The 15190-nt window shown below is 61.4% G+C and overlaps 1 protein-coding gene across 1 annotated transcript; it reads left to right on the plus strand.

Annotated features, from left to right (window-relative positions):
* The first annotated feature begins 4936 nt into the window (after positions 1–4936).
* LOC144675385 (haptoglobin-like) lies at positions 4937–14402 on the plus strand. The gene is made up of 5 exons (XM_078536202.1): positions 4937–6072; positions 8371–8445; positions 11328–11462; positions 12308–12382; positions 13267–14402. The coding sequence occupies exons 1-5, from the start codon at positions 5127–5129 to the stop codon at positions 14046–14048; spliced, it is 2013 nt and encodes a 670-aa protein (XP_078392328.1). The 5' UTR covers positions 4937–5126; the 3' UTR covers positions 14049–14402.
* Positions 14403–15190: the final 788 nt, after the last annotated feature.

Raw genomic sequence — 15190 nt, forward strand, 5'->3', positions numbered from 1 at the left:
GATGGTAATGTCATCGAATGTCAAGGGAGGGTAGGCAGTGTTGTGGGGGAGGGGTGATGGTTAGAAAGTGGCGTGTTGGCTCCAGCAAGTATCTGTCCATCGACCAGAGTTTGGATGACTCTGCAAAGGGCTGACATTGAGTAAACCACACGCCACCCCCCGGATCTCACTCCCGCCAATGCCTTCCCCGAGCGGGTGGGGTGAGGTGAACTCTCTCCCTATCTCCCTCTCGATCTCTTTATCTGTCCCTCTCTCTCTCAGTGAGAGTTCAGGGCAGGTTGCCAAGCCAAGCATGACACGCTTTCCAGACAGGGGTGGGCAGGGAAGAGGGGAAAGCGGGAAGGAGAGAGGTGGGGGGGGCGTAGTGGAGAGACGTCAGCGGATCAGCTCCGGAAGGGAACGGTGGATGGAAAGTTACCAGGCTTTTCCCCGGACCTGACCCCCCCCTACAACACCCACGGGGTCTATATAAGGCTACCCGGACTCTGCAGCGAGCGGGGTCAGTCCAAGGCACAGAGAACCTGCACTCAGAACCGCCCAGCTCATCCTCGGACAACCATTGTCACTCAGCGGAAAGAGAGACCGGACAGACAACATGTGGTGAGCAGATTGAATCAGAGTAGAGGGAGCTTTACTCTGTATCTGAACGCCCCCCCCTGTGCTGTACCTGTCCCTGGGAGTGTTTGATGGGGACGGTGTCGAGGGAGCTTTACTCTGTATCTAACCCCGTGCTGTACCTGTCCTGGGAGTGTTTGATGGGGACGGTGTAGAGGGAGCTTTACTCTGTATCTAACCCCGTGCTGTACCTGTCCTGGGAGTGTTTGATGGGGACAGTGTAGAGGGAGCTTTACTCTGTATCTAACCCCGTGCTGTACGTGTCCTGGGAGTGTTTGATGGGGACGGTGTAGAGGGAGCTTTACTCTGTATCTAACCCCGTGCTGTACCTGTCCTGGGAGTGTTTGATGGGGGACGGTGTAGAGGGAGCTTTACTCTGTATCTAACCCCGTGCTGTACCTGTCCTGGGAGAGTTTGATGGGGACGGTGTAGAGGGAGCTTTACTCTGTATCTAACCCCGTGCTGTACCTGTCCTGGGAGTGTTTGATGGGAGAAGCCTCCTCAGAAGTGACCTGGGGTGGTTGACATCCACCCGGGAGTGAGGGATATTGTTTTAATAATGGAAGAATGCGGACGCTCTGTGTTGGGTTTGGGAGGTTGAGACATGGGGAGAATGGGTGTTGGAGTGATATGCCTGATTCATCTGTTCCTTTCGCAGGTCAGTGCGGGTATTGTTGCTCTGTATGATGGTAGCATCATCATTTCAGGACCATGAGGGTAAGTTCGTCCGCGCTGTCGGAGGGTCAGTACTGAGGGAGAGCCGCACTGTCGGAGGGTCAGTGCTGAGGGAGAGTCGCACTGTCGGAGGGTCAGTACTGAGGGAGCGCCGCACTGTCGGAGGGTCAGTGCTGAGGGACAGCCGCACTGTCGGAGGGTCAGTGCTGAGGGACAGCCGCACTGTCGGAGGGTCAGTACTGAGGGAGCGCCGCACTGTCGGAGGGTCAGTACTGAGGGAGCGCCGCACTGTCGGAGGGTCAGTGCTGAGGGACAGCCGCACTGTCGGAGGGTCAGTACTGAGGGAGCGCCGCACTGTCGGAGGGTCAGTACTGAGGGAGAGCCGCACTGTCGGAGGGTCAGTGCTGAGGGAGCGCCGCACTGTGGGAGGGTCAGTGCTGAGGGAGAGCCGCACTGTCGGAGGGTCAGTGCTGAGGGAGAGCCGCACTGTCGGAGGGTCAGTGCTGAGGGAGAGCCGCACTGTCGGAGGGTCAGTACTGAGGGAGAGCCGCACTGTCGGAGGGTCAGTGCTGAGGGAGCGCCGCACTGTCGGAGCGTCAGTGCTGAGGGAGAGCCGCACTCTCGGAGGGTCAGTCCTGAGGGAGAGCCGCACTGTCGGAGCGTCAGTGCTGAGGGTGCGCCGCACTGTCGGAGGGTCAGTACTGAGGGAGTGCTGCACTGTCGGAGGGTCAGTGCTGAGGGAGAGCCGCACTGTCGGAGCGTCAGTGCTGAGGGTGCGCCGCACTGTCGGAGCGTCAATACTGAGGGAGAGCCGCACTGTGGGAGGGTCAGTACTGAGGGAGAGCCGCACTGTCGGAGGGTCAGTGCTGAGGGAGCGCCGCACTGTCGGAGGGTCAGTACTGAGGGAGCGCCGCACTATCGGAGGGTCAGTACTGAGGGAGAGCCGCACTGTCGGAGGATAAGTGCTGAGGGAGAGCCGCACTGTCGGAGGGTCAGTACTGAGGGAGCGCCGCACTGTGGGAGGGTCAGTGCTGAGCGAGAGCCGCACTGTCGGAGGGTCAGTACTGAGGGAGAGCCGCACTGTCGGAGGGTCAGTGCTGAGGGAGCGCCGCACTGTCAGAGGGTCAGTGCTGAGGGAGCGCCGCACTGTGGGAGGGTCAGTACTGAGGGAGAGCCGCACTGTCGGAGGGTCAGTGCTGAGGGAGCGCCGCACTGTGGGAGGGTCAGTGCTGAGGGAGAGCCGCACTGTCGGAGGGTCAGTACTGAGGGAGAGCCGCACTGTCGGAGGGTCAGTGCTGAGGGAGCGCCGCACTGTCAGAGGGTCAGTGCTGAGGGAGCGCCGCACTGTCGGAGAGTCAGTGCTGAGGGAGAGCCGCACTGTGGGAGGGTCAGTGCTGAGGGAGAGCCGCACAGTCGGAGAGTCAGTACTGAGGGAGAGCCGCACTGTGGGAGGGTCAGTGCTGAGGGAGAGCCGCACTGTCGGAGGGTCAGTACTGAGGGAATGCAGCACTGTCGGAGGGTCAGTACTGAGGGAGCGCCGCACTGTCGGAGGGTCAGTGCTGAGGGAGCGCCGCACTGTGGGAGGGTCAGTGCTGAGGGAGCGCCGCACTGTCGGAGGGTCAGTACTGAGGGAGAGCCGCACTTTTGGAGTGTTAGTACTGAGGGAGTGCTGCATGTCGGAGGGTCTGTATTGAGGGAGCGTCGCACTGTTGGAGGGTCAGTACTGAGGGAGCGCCGCACTGTCGGAGGGTCAGTACCGAGGGAGAGCCGCACTGTCGGAGGGTCAGTACTGAGGGAGAGCCGCACTGTCGGAGGGTCAGTGCTGAGGGAGCGCCGCACTGTCGGAGGGTCAGTACTGAGGGAGCGCCGCACTGTCGGATGGTCAGTCCTGAGGGAGAGCCGCACTGTCGGAGGGTCAGTGCTGAGGGAGCGCCGCACTGTCGGAGGGTCAGTGCTGAGGGAGAGCGGCACTGTCGGAGGGTCAGTGCTGAGGGAGCGCCGCAGTGTCGGAGGGTCAGTGCTGAGGGACAGCCGCACTGTCGGAGGGTCAGTACTGAGGGAGCGCCGCAGTGTCGGAGGGTCAGTGCTGAGGGAGAGCCGCACTTTTGGAGTGTTAGTACTGAGGGAGTGCTGCATGTCAGAGGGTCTGTATTGAGGGAGCGTCGCACTGTTGGAGGGTCAGTACTGAGGGAGTGCCGCACTGTCGGAGAGTCAGTGCTGAGGGAGAGCCGCACTGTCGGAGGGTCAGTACTGAGGGAGTGCCGCACTGTCGGAGAGTCAGTGCTGAGGGAGCGCCGCACTGTCGGAGGGTCAGTGCTGAGGGAGAGCCGCACTGTCGGAGGGTCAGTGCTGAGGGAATGCAGCACTGTCGGAGGGTCAGGAACACGATGTAATCATGCCTCTCTTCCATGATCTATTCCAGCTGCCCACGCTGCTGCTGAGGATGCCTCTCACAAAGATGGTAAGTTATTTCCCGATACCTATCAGTCCCGTCGCTGTGAACAGGTCGATGTGGCTTGTTTCTGAGGGGAAAGGGTCTTTCGCTGGAGGTCCCAGTCCAGAGGGAGGGCACAGTACTGAGGGGGCCCCGAACAGAGAGGGAACCCCCCAGTACGGAGGGAGAGTCCGAAACAGAGGGAGGGTCAGTACTGAGGGAGAGCCGCACTGTCGGAGGGTCAGTACCGAGGGAGAGCCGCACTGTCGGAGGGTCAGTACTGAGGGAGCGCCGCACTGTCGGAGGGTCAGTACTGAGGGAGAGCTGCACTGTCGGATGGTCAGTCCTGAGGGAGAGCCGCACTGTCGGAGGGTCAGTGCTGAGGGAGAGCCGCACTGTCGGAGGCTCAGTACTGAGGGAGCGCCGCACTGTCGGAGGGTCGGTACTGAGGGAGCGCCGCACTGTCGGAGGGTCAGTACTGAGGGAGCGCCGCACTGTCGGAGGGTCAGTACTGAGGGAGCGCCGCACTGTTGGAGGGTCAGTACTGAGGGAGAGCCACACAGTCGGAGGGTCAGTGCTGAGGGAGTGCCGCACTGTCGGAGGGTCAGTGCTGAGGGAGAGCCGCACTTTTGGAGTGTTAGTACTGAGGGAGTGCTGCATGTCGGAGGGTCTGTATTGAGGGAGCGTCGCACTGTTGGAGGGTCAGTACTGAGGGAGTGCCGCACTGTCGGAGAGTCAGTGCTGAGGGAGAGCCGCACTGTCGGAGGGTCAGTGCTGAGGGAGCACCGCACTGTCGGAGGGTCAGTACCGAGGGAGCGCCACACTGTGGGAGGGTCAGTGCTGAGGGAGAGCCTGCACTGTGGGAGGGTCAGTGCTGAGGGAGAGCCGCACTGTCGGAGGGTCAGTACTGAGGGAGAGCCGCACTGTCGGAGGGTCAGTGCTGAGGGAGAGCCGCACTGTGGGAGGGTCAGTGCTGAGGGAGAGCCGCACTGTCGGAGGGTCAGTGCTGAGGGAGAGCCGCACTGTCGGAGGGTCAGTGCTGAGGGAGAGCCGCACTGTCAGAGGGTCAGTACTGAGGGAGCGCCGCACTGTCGGAGGGTCAGTGCTGAGGGAGAGCCTGCACTGTGGGAGGGTCAGTGCTGAGGGAATGCAGCACTGTCGGAGGGTCAGGAACACGATGTAATCATGCCTCTCTTCCATGATCTATTCCAGCTGCCCACGCTCATGCTAAGGATGTGTCTCACAAAGATGGTAAGTTATTTCCCGATACCTATCAGTCCCGTTGCTGTGAACAGGTCGATGTGGCTTATTTCTGAGGGGAAAGGGTCTGTCGCTGGAGGTCCCAGTCCGGAGGGAGGGCACAGCACTGAGGGGGCCCCAAACAGAGAGGGAACCCCCCAGTATGGAGGGATGGTCAGGAAAAGAGAGAGGGTCAGTGCTGAGGGAGAGCCGCACTGTCGGAGGGTCAGTACTGAGGGAGCGCCGCACTGTCGGAGGGTCAGTGCTGAGGGAGAGCCGCACTGTCGGAGGGTCAGTACTGAGGGAGAGCTGCACTGTCGGAGGGTCAGTACTGGTGAAGCGCCGCTCTGTCGGATGGCCAGTGCTGAGGGAGAGCCGCACTGTCGGAGGGTCAGTACTGAGGGAGCGCCGCACTGTCGGAGGGTCAGTACTGAGGGAGCGCCGCACTGTCGGAGGGTTAGTGCTGAGGGAGTGCCGCACTGTCGGAGGGTCAGTGCTGAGGGAGAGCCACACTGTCGGAGGGTCAGTACAGAGGGAGTGCCGCACTATAGGAGGGTCAGTACTGAGGGAGTGCTGCACTGTCGGAGTGTCAGTACTGAGGGAGAGCCACACTGTTGGAGGGTCAGTACTGAGGGAGAGCCGCACTGTCGGAGGGTCAGTACTGAGGGAGTGCCGCACTGTCGGAGGGTCAGTGCTGAGGGAGCGCCGCACTGTCGGAGGGTCAGTGCTGAGGGAGCGCCGCACTGTCGGAGGGTCAGTGCTAAGGGAGAGCCGCAGTGCCGGAGGGTCAGGACCGAGCGAGTGCCGCACTGTCGGAGGGTCAGTACCGAGGGAGCACCGCACTGTCGTATGGTCAGCGTTGTGGGAGCACCGCAGTGTCGGAGTCCGATGCCCAGGATTCATTCCTCTTCTGGTCTCTGTCTCACCCGCTCTCTCTCTCTCTCTCTCTCTCGCTCCTCTCTTACCCCTTGCAGTACACTGTGGCGCACCAGAGAACATCACACATGGTCACTACGATTACTTGTCCCACCACGATGACGATACTTACCTTTCCGTTATCAAGTACACCTGTGACGCTCCCGTCTATCACCTACAGGACCCCGAGGAAGGTATGTTGCCCCAGAATGATGCGCAAGTGTTTCACGTGGGAAGACCACCAGCTAGCTTCCAGCGTACTACAGCAGAGCCTCCTCCGCTTGCAGGTCCGGCCTCTCACCCCCGCCTTCCGCCCGTGGAGCCAAGCGAGAACGTGGTGCAAATACCGCCGCTCTCGAGGTTAATCGCGCGTGGGAGCGGTCCGGACTGGAGGCTTCGGGTCGGCCGGGTGTGGTGGGGGTTGGGGGGGGTGGTGTTCCCCGAGTTCAGGGCTCACCGGTGGACGAGGTGCTTCCCTGAAGGCGTGGGAAGTACGTTGAGTCGGCGGCGCGCTCCGGGATGAGCATCTTCACCTAAAGTGGCTCGGGATTGAGAGGTGGTTGCAAGTTGACCAAGCCCAGGAGCGAAGTATTTGCCGGTGGTGCTGGTGGGTGTGGGGGACGGTCATGTGGTGCGGTTCTTGACTTTTAGACACCAGCGGTGGAGGGGGTGGGGGAAAGGGGGTAAGAGGCAGGGATGGAATCTCTGATAATAACAGATTTTGGCTGAGTGTAAACCGCCAATCGAGGGAGACTTGAAACCTCAGGTGGAACGGGCAAGACGAATTTGAGTGATTGTTTGTGAACTGTTTTCATCAAATGCGTACAAAATAGATTTCCAGTTCAGTCTAACAGTGAATGGACTATTTTGGTTCTCCTATTGTGCATTGAGAATAGGTTGATCAGTAATCTTGAGCTGTGTTGCGATCTCTGGGGAAGAGTGATCATAATATTATATTTTATCACAATGTGTTTGAGGATCTTAAACCCCCCTAGTTTCCGTTCCCATCTTCCCCACCCAATACCTCAGTCCACCTCTCTCCAACTCCCTGGTATGACCACCCTCTCCCTCACTGCCACCATCTCCTCTCTCTCTCCCTGTCTCCCTCATTCCGACACTCCCCACCCTCTCCCTCACTCTAACCATTCCCATCCTATTCATTAATCCCACCTTGCAAGCAACTGCCAGTATCCCTCACTCCCGCTATCTCCCCATATCCCTCAGTCCCACCATATCCCTCACTCCCGCCCTCTCCCCGTATCCCCCATTCCCGCTGTCTCCCCGTATCCCTCACTCCCACCGTCTCTCCGTATCTCCCATTCCCGCTGTCTGCCTGTATCCCTCACTCCCGCCCTCTCCCCGTATCCCCCATTCCCACTGTCTCCTTGTATCCCTCACTCCCACCGCCTCCCCGTATCCCTCACTCCCGCCCTCTCCCCGTATCCCTCGTTCCCGCTATCTCCCTGTATCCCTCACTACCGCCCTCTCCCCGTATCCCTCACTCCCGCCGTCTCCCCGTATCCCTCACTCCCGCCGTCTCCCCGTATCCCTCACTCCCGCCCTCTCCCCGTATCCCTCACTCCCGCCGTCTCCCCGTATCCCTCACTCCCGCCCTCTCCCCGTATCCCTCACTCCCGCCCTCTCCCCGTATCCCTCACTCCCGCCCTCTCCCCGTATCCCTCACTCCCGCCCTCTCCCCGTATCCCTCACTCCCGCCCTCTCCCCGTATCCCTCACTCCCGCCGTCTCCCCGTATCCCTCACTCCCGCCATCTCCCCGTATCCCTCACTCCCTTGGTCTCCCCGTATCCCTCACTCCCGCCCTCTCCCCGTAACCCTCACTCCCGCCGTCTCTCCATATCGCTCACTCCCCACCGTCTCCCCGCATCCCGCACTCCCACCACCTCTTCAGAACTTGAACTAATTGGTTCTCGACCCCCACCCACTTACACCTTTGCCCCTCGATATCACCCCCCCTCCATACTCCTGTCTCACCGAGCCAGCCAGTGCATGACTCCCCCAAATGGAGTGTGAAATAGCAAGCGGAAAGCGATGTCTGGGGTGGAGGTGGGCGCAGGTGGGACGAGAGGGGTTGGCCGGCGGCGGTGGGGGGGTGGTGAGGTGGTGGGGGGTGGTGGTGGTGAGGTAGGGAGAGGGGGTGGGGGCAGTTGTGGGGGGAGACTGGAGAGGTAATTCCAAGGAACGTTGAGGTTGAGAAGCCGGGCAGAGGCCGAATCTGGGGGGTCGGAGCGGAGCGACCTCGACGGGAAGAAAGGCAGGGTGTGAGGCCCACCACAGTCCACCAGCGAGCTCCAAATCATTTGTGCTAAACTGGTGGGCATGGTGGCTTGGGGAGGCGAGGGAATGTGGGGGGTGTTGAACGGGCGATTGCGGGGGTGGTGGGGGAGGGATTTTGGTCCAGCAGTGAGGAACCTTTACTCATTTGTGCTCCTACTCTCTCTCCCGCTCTCTCTCTCTCTCTCTCTCAATCCAGCTGTCTACATCTGCACAGAGCACAGCAAGTGGAGTAATGCAAAACTAAAGCACAGACTACCGGAATGTCACAAGGGTAAGTGACAAACTCTACAAAAAACAGGATCGTCTCGCCACAGACACCCATAAAATCTCCGTACCCCTCGGTTAGACCACACTCGGAGCACCGTGCACAGTCCCGGTCTCCGTATCCCCCTCGGTTAGACCACACTCGGAGCACCGTGCACAGTTCCGGTCTCCGTATCCCCCTCGGTTAGACCACACTTGGAGCACCGTGCACAGTTCCGGTCTCCGTATCCCCCTGGGTTAGACCACACTCGGAGCACCGTGCACAGTTCCGGTCTCCGTATCCCCCCTCGGTTAGACCACACTCGGAGCACCGTGCACAGTCCCGGTCTCCGTATCCCCCCTCGGTTAGACCACACTCGGAGCACCGGGCACAGTTCCGCTCTCCGTATCCCCCCTCGGTTAGACCACACTCGGAGCACCGTACACAATTCCGGTCTCCGTATCCCCCCTCGGTTAGACCACACTCGGAGCACCGTGCACAGTCCCGGTCTCCGTATCCCCCTCGGTTAGACCACACTCAGAGCACCGTGCACAGTCCCGGTCTCCGTATCCCCCCTCGGTTAGACCACACTCGGAGCACCGTGCACAGTTCCGGTCTCCGTATCCCCCCTCGGTTAGACCACACTCGGAGCACCGTGCACAGTTCCGGTCTCCGTATCCCCCTCGGTTAGACCACACTCGGAGCACCGTGCACAGTCCCGGTCTCCGTATCCCCCCTCGGTTAGACCACACTCGGGGCACCGTGCACAGTCCCGGTCTCCGTATCCCCCCTCGGTTAGACCACACTCGGAGCACCGTGCACAGTCCCGGTCTCCGTATCCCCCTCGGTTAGACTACACTCGGAGCACCGTGCACAGTTCCGGTCTCCGTATCCCCCCTCAGTTAGACCACACTCGGAGCACCGTGCACAGTCCCGGTCTCCGTATCCCCCCTCGGTTAGACCACACTCGGAGCACCGGGCACAGTTCCGCTCTCCGTATCCCCCCTTGGTTAGACCACACTCGGAGCACCGTGAACAGTTCCGGTCTCCGTATCCCCCCTCGGTTAGACCACACTCGGAGCACCGTGCACAGTTCCGGTCTCCGTATCCCCCCTCGGTTAGACCACACTCGGAGCACCGTACACAATTCCGGTCTCCGTATCCCCCTCGGTTAGACCACACTCGGAGCACCGTGCACTGTCCCGGTCTCCGTATCCCCCCTCGGTTAGACCACACTCGGAGCACCGTGCACAGTTCCGGTCTCCGTATCCCCCCTCGGTTAGACCACACTCGGAGCACCGTGCACAGTTCCGGTCTCCGTATCCCCCCTCGGTTAGACCACACTCGGAGCACCGGGCACAGTTCCGCTCTCCGTATCCCCCCTTGGTTAGACCACACTCGGAGCACCGTGCACAGTTCCGGTCTCCGTATCCCCCCTCGGTTAGACCACACTCGGAGCACCGTGCACAGTTCCGGTCTCCGTATCCCCCCTCGGTTAGACCACACTCGGAGCACCGTACACAATTCCGGTCTCCGTATCCCCCTCGGTTAGACCACACTCGGAGCACCGTGCACTGTCCCGGTCTCCGTATCCCCCCTCGGTTAGACCACACTCGGAGCACCGTGCACAGTCCCGGTCTCCGTATCCCCCTTGGTTAGACTACACTCGGAGCACCGTGCACAGTTCCGGTCTCCGTATCCCCCTCGGTTAGACCACACTCGGAGCACCGTGCACAGTTCCGGTCTCCGTATCCCCCCTCGGTTAGACCACACTCGGAGCACCGTGCACAGTCCCGGTCTCCGTATCCCCCTCGGTTAGACCACACTCGGAGCACCGTGCACAGTTCCGGTCTCCGTATCCCCCTCGGTTAGACCACACTCGGAGCACCATGCACAGCTCCGGTCTCCGTATCCACCTCGGTTAGACCACACTCGGAGCACCGTGCACAGTTCCGATCTCCGTATCCCCCCTCGGTTAGACCACACTCGGAGCACCGTGCACAGTTCCGGTCTCCGTATCCCCCCTCGGTTAGACCACACTCGGAGCACCGTGCACAGTTCCGGTCTCCGTATCCCCCCTCGGTTAGACCACACTCGGAGAACCGTGCACAGTTCCGGTCTCCGTATCCCCCCTCGGTTAGACCACACTCGGAGCACCGTGCACAGTTCCTGTCTCCGTATCCCCCTCGGTTAGACCACACTCGAGCGCCGTGCACAGTTCCGGTCTCCGTACCCCCCTCGGTTAGACCACACTCGGAGCACCGTGCACAGTCCCGGTCTCCGTATCCCCCCTCGGTTAGACCACACTCAGAGCACCGTGCACAGTTCCGGTCTCCGTATCCCCCTCGGTTAGACCACACTCGGAGCACCGTGCACAGTTCCGGTCTCCGTATTCCCCTCGGTTAGACCACACTCGGAGCACCGTGCACAGTTCCGGTCTCCGTATCCCCCTCGGTTAGACCACACTCGGAGCACCGTGCACAGTTCCTGTCTCCGTATCCCCCTCGGTTAGACCACACTCGAGCGCCGTGCACAGTTCCGGTCTCCGTACCCCCCTCGGTTAGACCACACTCGGAGCACCGTGCACAGTCCCGGTCTCCGTATCCCCCCTCGGTTAGACCACACTCAGAGCACCGTGCACAGTTCCGGTCTCCGTATCCCCCTCGGTTAGACCACACTCGGAGCACCGTGCACAGTTCCGGTCTCCGTATTCCCCTCGGTTAGACCACACTCGGAGCACCGTGCACAGTTCCGGTCTCCGTATTCCCCTCGGTTAGACCACACTCTGAGCACCGTGCACAGTTCCGGTCTCCGTATCCCCCTCGGTTAGACCACACTCGGAGCACCGTGCACAGCTTAGATACTGGGTTCGTTCTTGTCACTGATCTCACTGAATCTTTGAATCACAGTTCATTGTCCAACACCCACTGATGTTGCACATGGTCATTTTGAATATATAACTACACATGGGACCACAAGCTATCTCTCTGCAATCAAATATACCTGCGATGCCAACTACCATGAGAGAGACTTCAGTGATGAAGGTGGGTTTTGAGATAAGCATCCAATAACTGGGGTCAAATCATAGGATAATATAAAGCCCTCCCCAGTACTGAGTGAGCACCGCACTGTCGGAGGGTCAGTGCTGAGGGAGCGCCGCACTGTCGGAGGGTCAGTGCTGAGGGAGCGCCGCACTGTCGGAGGGTCAGTACTGAGGGAGAGCCGCACTGTCGGAGGGTCAGTGCTGAGGGAGCGCCGCACTGTGGGAGGGTCAGTGCTGAGGGAGCGCCGCACTGTCGGAGGGTCAGTGCTGAGGGAGCGCCGCACTGTCAGAGGGTCAGTACTGAGGGAGCGCCGCACTGTCGGAGGGTCAGTGCTGAGGGAGCGCCGCACTGTCGGAGGGTCAGTGCTGAGGGAGCGCCGCACTGTCAGAGGGTCAGTACTGAGGGAGCGCCGCACTGTCGGAGGGTCAGTGCTGAGGGAGCGCCGCACTGTCGGAGGGTCAGTGCTGAGGGAGCGCCGCACTGTCGGAGGGTCAGTGCTGAGGGAGCGCCGCACTGTTGGAGGGTCAGTGCTGAGGGAGAGTCGTACTGTCGGAGGGTCAGTACTGAGGGAGAGCCGCACTGTCGGAGGGTCAGCGCTGAGGGAGCGCCGCACTGTCGGAGGGTCAGTGCTGAGGGAGCGCCGCACTGTCGGAGGGTCAGTACTGAGGGAGAGCCGCACTGTTGGAGGGTCAGTGCCGAGGGAGAGCCGCACTGTGGGAGGGTCTGTACTGAGGGAGCGCCGCACTGTCGGAGGGTCAGTGTTGAGGGAGCGCGGCACTGTCGGAGGGTCAGTGCTGAAGTAGTGATTTAGTTGTATTCTAAGCTGTTCCTCCCATGTTCTACAGGAGTGTATATTTGTACCATTAATGGCAAGTGGAGGAACACTGACCTTGAATATGAACTCCCCACATGTGAGCCTGGTGAGTAATAACCTTATTCTCACAAAGACGAGACAGTACAACAGAGAGAATCTCTCTCTCCGTCAGAGACCCCTGTTAAAGAGGGAGTCTCTCTCTCCGTCAGGGACCCTGTTAAAGAGGGAATCTCTCTCTCCATCAGGGCCCCTGTTAAAGAGGGAGTCTCTCTCTCCGTCAGGGCCCCTGTTAAAGAGGGAGTCTCTCTCTCTCTCTCTGTCAGGGACCCTGTTAAAGAGGGAATCTCTCTCTCCATCAGGGCCCCTGTTAAAGAGGGAGTCTCTCTCTCTGTCAGGGACCCTGTTAAAGAGGGAATCTCTCTCTCTCTCTGTCAGGGACCCTGTTAAAGAGGGAGTCTCTCTCTCTCTCTGTCAGGGACCCTGTTAAAGAGGGAGTCTCTCTCTCTCTCTCTGTCAGGGACCCTGTTAAAGAGGGAGTCTCTCTCTCTCTGTCAGGGACCCTGTTAAAGAGGGAGTCTCTCTCTCTCTGTCAGGGACCCTGTTAAAGAGGGAGTCTCTCTCTCTCTCTCCGTCTGGGACCCTGTTAAAGAGGGAGTCTCTCTCTCTCCTGGTCAGGGACCCAGTTAAAGAGGGAGTCTCTCTCTCTCTCCATCCGGGACCCTGTTAAAGAGGGAGTCTCTCTCTCTCTGTTGGGGACCCTATTAAAGAGGGAATCTCTCTCTCTCCATCCGGGACCCTGTTAAAGAGGGAGTCTCTCTCTCTCTCCTGGTCAGGGACCCTGTGAAAGAGGGAGTCTCTCTCTCTCACGGTCAGGGACTCGGTGAAAGAGGGAGCTATTCCACCAGGTACTGCTTCTCACCATGTGTTTTGTTTCTCCCTCTCCCTCTCCCTCCGCCTCCCTCTCTCTCCCTCTCCCTCCCTCCCTCCCAGTTGAGTGCGGCAAACCCGTGGTTGCCCTCGAACCCCTGCAGCGCATCATTGGCGGACGCATGGTGGTGCACGGCGCCTCACCCTGGACGGTGTTGATGAAAAGCGAGAAGGGGGAGATCATCGACGGGGTTCTGATTGACCACCAGTGGGTGCTGACCAGCTCCCACGCCCTGCAGCACCACCACCCGACCGAGGAGGACGTCAAGGCCAAGGTGAAGGTCTACATCGGGGTGGAGGACGCCCGGGAGGTCGACCAGGCCCACCAGCACCACGTGGAGGGGGTCTACTACAACAACACCCTGACCCGGGAGACCGTGCCTTACCACGACGACCTGGCCCTGGTCAAGCTGGCCCAGGCAGTCGACTTCTCCAACCATGTCATGCCCCTCTGCCTGCCCCTCCGGCCGCTAGCGCAGCCGGGCCGCGTGGGCCAGGTGGCCGGCTGGGGGGTGGGGCTGAACCTGGCCCCCGTCCGCCACCTGCTCTACGTCAGCCTGGCGGTGGCCGAAGGCCAGGCCTGCCGGGCCGAGCTGTCCGGCCGGATGCCGGGCCTCCTCCTGGCCCAGGACTCCGGCCAGTTCTGCACCGAGCGCTCGCCCCTGATGGACAACGTCTGCCGGGGGGACAATGGGGCGGCCTTCTCCGTCCTGGGGGAGGGCGGCACCCACTACGCCGCCGGGGTCCTGTCCTACGACGAGGCCTGCCGGGGATACAGCTATGCCGTCTACACCGACGTCTACAGCTACCTGGACTGGATCAAGGCCATCATGGAGCATCACTGAGGGCCGTTTTCCACCCACCTCCCCGGGGGGTCAGGGGGTCAGGGGTCAGGGGGGGGTCAGGGGCCAAGCCCCTCCCTCTGAGAACCACCATCAACCAACCACCACCCCCAACCCCCCACACACCCGCCGAGCAAACCCTGGACACCGAGCTCCGGATACCCAGAGACTCCTCGCACCGGGTCCCAGAGGACGTGGGGGACCCCTCACCCCCTCCCCCCTCCCCCACCCCAAACACTGGGACCCCTCACCCCCTCCCCCACCCCAAACACTGGGACCCCTCACCCCCTCCCCCCCTCACCCCAAACACTGGGACCCCTCACCCCCTCCCCCCTTCCCCCACCCCAAACACTGGGACCCCTCACCCCCTCCCCCCTTCCCCCACCCCAAACACTGGGACCCCTCACCCCCTCCCCCCTTCCCCCACCCCAAACACTGGGACCCCTCACCCCCTCCCTCCTCCCCCCCAAACACTGGGACCCCTCACCCCCTCCCCCTTCCCCCACCCCAAACACTGGGACCCCTCACCCCCTCCCCCCTTCCCCCACCCCAAACACTGGGACCCCTCACCCCTCCCCCCTTCCCCCCACCCCAAACACTGGGACCCCTCACCCCCTCCCCTCCTCCCCCCCAAACACTGGGACCCCTCACCCCCTCCCTCCTCCCCCCAAACACTGGGACCCCTCACCCCCTCCCCCCTTCCCCCACCCAAACACTGGGACCCCTCACCCCCTCCCCCCTTCCCCCACCCCAAACACTGGGACCCCCTCACCCCCTCCCTCCTCCCCCCCAACACTGGGACCCCTCCCTCCTCCCCCACCCCAAACACTGGGACCCCTCACCCCCTCCCTCCTCCCCCACCCCAAACACTGGGACCCCTCACCCCCTCCCTCCTCCCCCACCCCAAACACTGGGACCCCTCACCCCCTCCCTCCTCCCCCCAAACACTGGGCTCCTCACCCCCTCCCCCCCAAACACTGGGCTCCTCACCCCCTCCCCCCAAACACTGGGCTCCTCACCCCCTCCCCCCACAAACACTGGGACTCCTCCCCCCTCCCCCCTCAAACACTGGGACTCCTCACCCCCTCCCCCTCCCCCTCCCCCCCCACAAACTCTGGGGACTCCTCACCCCCTCCCCTCCCCCC

Source organism: Cetorhinus maximus, unplaced genomic scaffold (genome assembly GCF_964194155.1).
Source record: "Cetorhinus maximus unplaced genomic scaffold, sCetMax3.hap1.1 HAP1_SCAFFOLD_988, whole genome shotgun sequence".
Taxonomy (NCBI): domain Eukaryota; kingdom Metazoa; phylum Chordata; class Chondrichthyes; order Lamniformes; family Cetorhinidae; genus Cetorhinus; species Cetorhinus maximus.